This window comes from Cordyceps fumosorosea (genome assembly GCF_001636725.1).
Source record: "Cordyceps fumosorosea ARSEF 2679 chromosome Unknown scaffold_94, whole genome shotgun sequence".
NCBI lineage: Eukaryota > Fungi > Ascomycota > Sordariomycetes > Hypocreales > Cordycipitaceae > Cordyceps > Cordyceps fumosorosea.
Genome location: NW_017387394.1, coordinates 9,752 through 18,489, shown reverse-complemented (window position 1 = coordinate 18,489; position 8,738 = coordinate 9,752). Strand labels below are relative to the sequence as shown.

The 8,738-nt window shown below is 53.0% G+C and overlaps 2 protein-coding genes across 2 annotated transcripts; one reads left to right on the top strand and one right to left on the bottom strand.

Moving 5' to 3' along the window:
* Nucleotides 1–1,318: 1,318 nt before the first annotated feature.
* ISF_09899 (pyridine nucleotide-disulfide oxidoreductase family protein) lies at nucleotides 1,319–4,613 on the bottom strand (the record flags this gene model as incomplete). The annotated part of the gene is made up of 4 exons (XM_018853499.1): nucleotides 1,319–1,785; nucleotides 2,082–3,707; nucleotides 3,757–4,152; nucleotides 4,241–4,613. The coding sequence occupies 4 exons, from the start codon at nucleotides 4,611–4,613 to the stop codon at nucleotides 1,319–1,321; spliced, it is 2,862 nt and encodes a 953-aa protein (XP_018699316.1).
* Nucleotides 4,614–6,099: 1,486 nt separating this feature from the next.
* On the top strand, nucleotides 6,100–8,513 carry ISF_09898 (Flavin monooxygenase-like protein; the record flags this gene model as incomplete). Its single annotated transcript, XM_018853498.1, has 2 exons — nucleotides 6,100–6,215; nucleotides 6,971–8,513. 2 exons carry the CDS (start codon nucleotides 6,100–6,102, stop codon nucleotides 8,511–8,513), a joined length of 1,659 nt encoding a protein of 552 aa, XP_018699315.1.
* Between the last annotated feature and the right edge of the window lie 225 nt (nucleotides 8,514–8,738).

Sequence of the window (8,738 nt, the reverse complement as noted above, 5' to 3'; positions counted from 1 at the left end):
CAGATTGGGTGTAATGGTCGTAGAATGACCGCGGCGGCAGCAGCGGCTGAGCCTCATAATACGACGCAGGACCAGCTATCTGGAAATATGTTGGTGATGGACGGGTTTTACAATAGGAGATTGGTGTAGCAATGGGCCGCTGGCTTGGTTAAACTTGCCGCTGGATATCTGAGCACATAGGGATATCTAGGCTGCCTAGGGCTTGAATATAGCGCAGTTCCTTGTTGGTAGCTGGGTTATCTAGTTAGAAGGGTAGCAAGATGTCCTCGTTAGCACTTTCTCCTTTGTAAACCACTCACGAATTAAACAAGGCTAAGGAACCAAAGGTTAGTTATCATTTGTTCATTTGCTATTAGGGCATGCGCCTAGGGGTTAATTTCTCAGCTCAGGTGCCTCTCGCGAACCGTTCACATCAGGTCAAGCGTTTCGGTACTCACGGCAGCCCGAGCAATCAGGCATACCTTCTCAGGGAGGTGATTACATTCTCGCATGCCCATCTAACCAAACGTCCACATTCACAAGTTTCTCTTAGCATTATTGAAATCGTGATGCCACCGATGCATCTCAACAACCTCGACTAGCCGATCTCATAGCCATACCGATACTAAGCGAGGATTGCGCCTTGTGCAGAAAAGTTGATCGCACGGGTCGCCCTCTCTTGGACTTACGCCTCACTCCGCGACAAACGTTCCTTGTCACTTCTCGCGAGCCTATAAGCTTCCTGATGACTCTCTCGCCTGCCATTGCTAGCAAAGCCATGATGAACCAGCCTTTTCGGGTTGTCGCCCGTGCTGGTAGAAGCCCGACTTTATGGGCACCTAGACAGAACCTCCATCGGCAGCTGCTACTTCGTCTCACCCAGCAAGCTAGGAAGTTCCATCTGTCTACGACATGGGCTAAAAGAATTACCATCAGGGTGCCCCCAGAGGCGGTCAACTATGACGGTAGCAATGGAAGAATGGACCGCTTTACAAAGCACGTTGGCGACCGCATTGAAGTGGACGAAGAGCTGGGCGAGATTGAGATGATGAAGTATTTTCTAGGCGTCGACTCCCCGGCCTCCGGAACTATAACAGCGCTGCTCATAGCACCAGGTGATGAGGTGAGGGCGGGCCAAGGCTTAGCCGTCCTAGAGACGGACACGGAGACGGATTCGGTGTGACCGCCGTACAAGCCCAGCGTGGCTAACAGGACTAGGTGCAAAGTGTTTCAAGTGACGGCCACGATTGTCAAGGCTGACGGTTCTGGGGATTATTCGAAGGCTGTGGAAGAAATTGACTCTCAAAAGTAGGTTAACTAGATAATGTAAGCTATCCTTCTAGACTGATGAACCAAATTCCTTGATGACGCTTCTCGGCTCCTCATATGCCTCCCCAACATACACCGGCTCCATGTCCAGCCCAAAGCCCTCCGGTCCCCCAATCGCCAGTGCTTTTCCCGTTTTCCACAAGGGATGCGCTGGCAGCGCAATCACACTGACTCGAAGACCATAGCGCAGGTCCTGCGAGCCAATCGCCTCGCCGTCTTGGCCGAGGATGGAGATGAAGTCGGGCACGGTGCATACCACCTGCTTCGATTCCTTAGACCCCGTGGCGTCACACAGAGCCGCATATAGGTACTCGTTTTGGAATGGAATCATCATGTGCTTGCCATTAGTAGTGGCATCTCCGTTTGTTTCCGCGGTGCTTGTCTCGTTTGTGTCGTCGTCGTCGTCGCTGGGGGCGAGAACGACGGCGCCTATGGTGCAGCCCCCGCTGACATGTTGTTGGACGTCGACGATTTTGGCTACAAAAAACAGCTTGCCAGCGCAAATCTCAAAGTTTTCAGACAGTGTTAGCAAGGGATTGTGTGATATACTAAGCACAGAACAGGCTACTCAGAGGAGATGCGCTTAAGTAACAGCACTAGGCTTGCGCTTGTTCCCCTTCGGATCCAGTGAGCGCTCGTGTCCTTAAACTCATAAAGTGACCAAAATGTATATGTAATTATAAAAATAAAAAATGTACCGTTTAAATTAACATGATCCAACCTCTAGCGCGAGGTAACAAATAGCTACTGCAGCATTAGACCACCAGCTTAACCCTCCAGCTTAGGCGCCTCAACGAGGTGGTGCGCGCGCCAGGCAATATCCTGCACTTCTGGGTTGGATGTCTTATCAACAGTATGCGAGATGAAGGTGGGAGCAGAGCCAGGAACAGGGCGGGATTGAGCAAAGCTCTGAGCGCTGCTGGTGCGTTTGATGCCGCCCCAGTTGCAGTCGGCGTTGTGAAACCCAGACTGGGCAGCAGCCTTCCAGACCTCCTGAATGTCGTCAATCATGGGTTTGGTCCAAAAGCGGCGACAGTCGGCGTATTCGGCGACAAATTGGGAGGGGGTGCCGTCGTCAAGGTGGTCGCGGACTATCTGGTCGCGGACATTGACAGAACCAGCAATACGGAAAGGAGTGATGTCGGTGTACTTGGCGAGGATAGCCTTGGTGGCAGCGTCGTCAGTCCAGTTGCTGGCCCTAGAGGTAAACCACAAAATGTCGCTGTACTTGTAGACCTGAGATCCTTTGACACCACCAATAGTCTGTTGAGGACCGGCCCGGGGGCGGCCACCAAAAACAACGGACTTTACGCCAGCATTGAGCCGGAAGAGCTCAGAGGTAATGGAGCAAGTGGAAGCGCAGTCGCCATCGTACAGGAGAATGACATCCTCGGCGTTGTAGTACTTGGTAGCATTCTTGCGAGACCGGTAGCCGGTGATGTCGATACCAATACCAAAAGTAGCGTTGGCGGTAGTCAGAGGGTCGGACCAGTTCCAGGCCATGAGGTTGGAGTAGGGAGTGTTCTTGTAAACGTGAGGCGCAAACTTGTCATTGTAAGAGACAAAGTTGCCAAAGGTCGTGTTGACGTCGTAGCGCCAGTTCAGCTCTGACTGCTGGACGTTGATCAAGTCGGAATCATTGCTATTGGCTGGGTCGAAGCCCTCCAGCTTATCGCTGATGGTCTTGGCGAGGGCGACGAAGCCGTCAGACTCCTTCCAGCGGGAAAAGCCATCCTCGTGGATGTCGGGGAAAACCTGCTTAAACAGCTCATAGCCGAGGGCAATATAACCACCACCGTTTCCTTGCAAATCAATGACAAGCTTCGTCTTGCCAGCCTGCGCCGCGCCAGCCAGGAAGTCTTGGATGACGGACTGGAATTCGACGGTGCTCTTAGGCTCGAAGCTGTTCAGGGCCAAGACAGCGACGTTGTCAACACCCGCACCTTGGAGGTAGTAGCCGGTGACCACGTTGTCGTTGGTGCGGACAACGGGCTTGGGGTAGCCGGTCAGAGGGGGTTCAGGATCGTTCGGGTCCGGCTGAGAGGGAGGGGCAGGGGGGAGAGGCTGGCAGAACTTTTGGTAGAAGGAAGCGCCGTCGGTCACACCGGCCAGGTTGCCGTTTACGCGGGCAGGCATAGGAAGGGTGGTGCTTGTTCCATTGGCGAAGCCAAATGTGATGTCGGGGCCACGGTAGAGGGGGCTGGAGCGAGCAGCGCTGCCAAACTGGCCCTTGAGGGCGAATGGTGCACGACTGGCCTGGTAGAAGAAGGTGTTGTAGGCAGTGTCGACGTCCTGGCTGTAGGTGCCGCTCCTGGCGAGCTCCTCGATGAACTCGGAGGCGTCTTGTCCGTTTATGGTCAGAAGGACGGAGGCAGCCTCGGAGTCAAGGTTATAATCCTCTTCATGGTGTTAGCACAGGAATGATGATGTGGCGAGGGAGCAGCTTACCAAGAATCTTAATGACGGGGAGAGCTACGCCGTCCTCGCTGTAGGAGACAACACCACGAGGAGAGCGGAAGCTGAAGACGCTCATGGAGTCGGCCGTCAGCCAAAAGTGGCCATCGACGCCAGGAAAGTAAATCTTTTGCTGGATGTCCTTCTGGAACTCGTACTCGCCAGAGTACTTGCCCGCATCCACCTTGCTCATTACCTCCTTGAATCCCGCGAACAAGTCATAAGGGGAGTATTCGTAGTCTGTGGGGGGGTCCTTGAGATAGGCCGCGTCACTCTGCCAGTCAAGGTATGGCTCCAGCGCCTTCAAGATGCCGGCGGCACGCTCCTTGTTGAAAGGCACCGATTGGAGGCAGTCGTGGGCGAGGGAGGCGGCAATGGAGGGGACAGCGTCTAACGGGCCATTAGCGGTCTTGCAAAGGTCAGAGCCCGAGACGCCTGCTAAAGCCCAATTGCGGCATTGCGGCGCAACGAAACTTACTGGGACTGGCGGAAACGCGGCTGGCCCAGTCGGCGCTTGCCAAGGCGCAAGGCTCGGCGGTCTTGGTGGGAGCAGCGGTGGTGGTGCTGGTGGCAGATGGGAGACAAGCGCAGGCGCTCGAGATGCGCTCGTTCATCTTGCCATTCTGATTGTCCTGGCAGCCGCTGGCGGCGTACGTCGGAACAGGCACATTCGTGGCGCCAGCAGCCGTGTAAGACGAGCAAAAGGCTCTGGCGGACTCGACACGGCTAGGGACCTGCGTGGCACGGAGGGCACGTAGACAATTGTCGGCATTGCACTTGGCAGGCGTAGCGGCAGCATTTGCGGTGGTGAGGACCGCCGTAGCAGCAACGACGGAGGTGGTGAAGCGCATGGCGAAGACTTCTCTTGTGCAGCAACTGCGGTCAAAGCAATTGAGGCGCACCAGCCAGTATAGCATGCGACCGACCATGCCATCTTATACTCCGCATCAAGTGCTGCCAGCTTACTCACTTACTGGTGCTCGCTGGTCTATTCCCAGGTGAGGTCTGTATCAAACTACCAATAGCGCATAGCCTCTTTCCTCAATAGGAAGGCCAATGTGCCGTTAAGCCAACCGGGCTTGCCGGGCCACAATTAGGAGCACAAATCCCCTGGATTTTCTCCACTTGCGCTGATAGCACGAGCTGGTCTAATAGTGGGCGGTCGTATACAGAGCCATTGAGGTAGTTAAAGGATAGGCTATTCGCACAGCCATTCCGTAACGGGAAGGCCATGGTGTGCAGAGGCGCAAGAAACGGGCAGTGGCCATAAAAGTGCGTAAAATGAAGAGTACAGTAGTGAGCTGAGCTTCTGAGTTGTGGCTGTTTCTTCCGTTTTATTCTGTCAAGTAAACTCTGTCTAGTGCGTTTAGTGACTAATAAGCTAAACAAAAACTTTTGCAAAGAAGCTCATTCTAGTGAGTGCCTCTAAATGTAGGATGTGTTTTGGTAAACGTTATTAAATGCCGTACACGCACACAGCTAATTAGAAGCCGCTATTCGTGCTCCATTAGCGTTAGAATTTGGCGTTGGAATTAGCCAGTAAAAACAACACGACAATTGAGAAATTGACCTCCAACGAGAGCCTCTCGCGAAGTCTCCCGTGGAGCTTTTTACAAAGGCACAAAGCCTGCCTCTCACAGAGCCTCTCGCAGACCTTGCCGACGCCGCCGGCGCTAAGGCAGCTAGCAATTAGGAGGACTGTCACGAGTCCGGCACCCGGTTCGTCGTCATGCCTGACTCACTATGATATATCGTGGGATGTGCCCGTCCCATTTCAGCCTTGACAATGGGTACTCCTGCCGCTACCTGGCTCACTTGTTAGCTGAAACAGGTCCGCGGTCGCGCGATTGGCTGGCAAGGTGGAAGCTATTTCCACACGGTCAACCTATTCCCTACTAATAGCAGTATTATATCTTTATAGAACTTATAATTCAAAGTTTTTCTTAAGTATCTATATAAAGGATGAATACTCCAAGTTATATATAAAGTCTGGCTAAATACTACTATATTAAAAATAAAATAATGTATTTTACCCTAAAAAGTCTAGTACAAGTAGTAGGCACTAAGAGTTCTGGGCCCAAAGAGGTAATGAAAACGGTTCTAAATCATCCCACGTCCAATCTTCTATCCAACCCGTGAAATCTGCTTGGTTGTCATCTAATGTGCCCGACTGATCGCTCTGATCGCTCATCTCTACACCTTCTCGTCTGGCCACGGCTCTCAACTCCTGCAAACACCTGGTGGCAGACTTGACAGCCCCATCCATCGTATATCGCACTTTCGTTGCGGTGCGCTAGTGACTCTTCCAGGCGATTTGAGGAATTTGCAAGTGACAAAATGGCATTAGCAGCATCTCCTGTGGCGGCGTGCCTCGCTGGCAGTCGGGTGGGCGAGGACGGCCCGCTGAGATTTGCTTCCGCTTTGGGCCAATACGCTAGCACTTGCCTAGGTGTGTATGTGCATCTCAAAGCAGGCACCTTCTAGCAGTGACCGCAGGGAAAACCACGGTCGCAGCGAATCTTGCGTTGGCGGCACTGCTCGCAGGCAAGTGGCGGTCGCCTATGTCTCTTTACCGAACCTGTCTGCGACTAATCTGCCATGGCTATCGATACAAGTCAGCTGTCAATACAAGTCCAGCATGACGTGTCACGACGACAAAATGAAGAGGTAGAATCATTCGGTGGGAGGTTCTGATCGGTCACCGAATTGACCGATTGTGGGGCCGAAAATGCCGAAAGGGCAGTGTCCGCAAATACCGAAGCCGGAATGCGCCAAGCACGTCGAACACAAGCCTCCAATAAGAGCCTCCGGATATAGCCGAGACCCAGTCAAGCTATTCAACTAAGCAGGTGGACATGCGGTGGGACTCTGTCATGGCTCGGACAGCCATGATGCAGCTCAGCTGTTGATGGCCCTTCAACGTAAACCTCAAGAGGTAATTCAGGGTCATTAGTAGCGGTAATAACAAACGCTGGGCTACCTCGGAGCCGAGCCGAGCTCTTAGCTAACTCTTATCCGCGACTATAATGGATGCCGAGCCGCGTGGCAACAGTCCTTGTCGACTCCCGAGGCACAGCCAAGCCCATGAAATGAAATATCCGAAGGAAAATGCATTGCGGGCAGCTTATGTGGACTACCGCGTGTTAATAGCTATTTAATATGTTCTTTGACTGTCCGAATCGTTTCAACTAGGCTTTCCTATCTATAGTACGTTACCTACGATTCAGTACCAACTTATACTCCAATTCACTCTACCAACTTATACTCAAATCATCAAGCAAGCTTCAACCAACAGCAGCAGCGTGACCATTGATGCCCTCATCGTCGGTGGTGGGTTTGCCGGAATTGGCCAAGCTTATGCCTTGCGCAACCTTGGCCTGTCTATCAAGCTAATCGACTCACTCCACGATGTGGGAGGAACATGGCGCTCCAACATTTATCCCGGTGCCACCAGCGATCCTGAAAGCTTCGTGTACCGACTTTTCTGGGACAAGGAAGACTTGCAATCTTATCCCTGGACCCGTCGGTACCTGCGACAGCCTGAAATTCTTGCTTACCTGGAGCATTTCGTCGAAAAGCACGGCCTCCGCAAGCAAATGCAGTTCAACACGGAATTATTATCGGCCGCCTGGGACGACGATGCCGCCACCTGGGAAATTAAGACAAACACGGGAGAGACATACTCTGCACCCTATTTCATTTCTGCCATGGGTGATCTGAGCAAGGCACATCGACCCAGCATCCCAGGGGCATCCTCATTTGGCGGGGTCCTCGTGCACTCGTCTCACTGGCCTGACACCCTCAATGTCACTGACAAGCGCGTCGGTGTTGTGGGCTGCGGCGCGAGCGGAGTCCAGATCATGACCACCATCGCGCCTAAAGTATTGTCACTGACAGGCTTCTTCCGCCACCCACAGTACGTGGTACCCAGCAACGACAGGGAAGTCACCGTGAAGCATAGGGAGTGGGTCAATGAGAACTATGATGTGATCTGGGACCAGGACCAGAACTCTTTCATGGGCTTTGGCTTTACCGAGTCCCCTATTCCTTTCTTTTCCGTCGATCCCACACGCCGCGAGCAGCTTTTGCAAGACTCTTGGAGTAACGGAAATAGGATGAGGTTCCTGGCGGAGCATTTTTGCGACATTGGAACGAACAGAGAAGCAAATGAGGAGGTCTGTCGCTTCATCTGTGACAAAATCCGTCGGACGGTCAAGGACCCGAAAAAGGCGCAAAAGTTGATTCCGAATGAGCTCTTTGCTCGTCGTCCTATTTGCATGGATGGCTACTACGAGATGCACAATCGAGACAACGTGGAGGTTGTGGATTTGAGAAGGACTCCGATCGCCGAAATCACTCCTGTTGGGATTCGCACCGACGATGGAACAGTCTATGAGCTCGACGTCATCATCCTTGCAACCGGGTTCGATGCCATCGACGGCAATCTCATGAAGGCAGACATTCGCAGTCGTGGCAGGTTACTTCGAGACTCGTGGGCAGATGGCCCACGGTCTTACATTGGTGCCTTTGCCGCAGGCTTCCCCAACATGTTCATGGTCAATGGCCTGTTGGGAGCAGTCGCAAACGTGGTGCCCGCAATAGAAGCCAGTATTGAGGTGATTACGAATGCTATCGAGCAAGCGGAAGCCGTTAGGAAGTCTAGGGCACCAACGCCATTGTGGAAGCTACAGTCGAAGCCGAAGATGAGTGGATCAAAAAGTGCAGAGCGACAGCCTAAGGGAATCTTATGAGCGAAGTGAAAGACTCGTGGTTCTCGGGAGGGAACATCCCAGGCAAGGTTGTTGCGGTGAGGGCTTTCTTTGGTGGATTGGGAAACTTTCGCGATTTCGGGAACCATGCAACGAAGGAGTCTTGGAGCGGATTCAAGTCTTGGTGACTTAAGCTGAGCTCATGCGCTGGCGCGGCCGTTGAGGTGCATCCGTGGTAGCCACGACGGAACATGCATGTTACGGCGC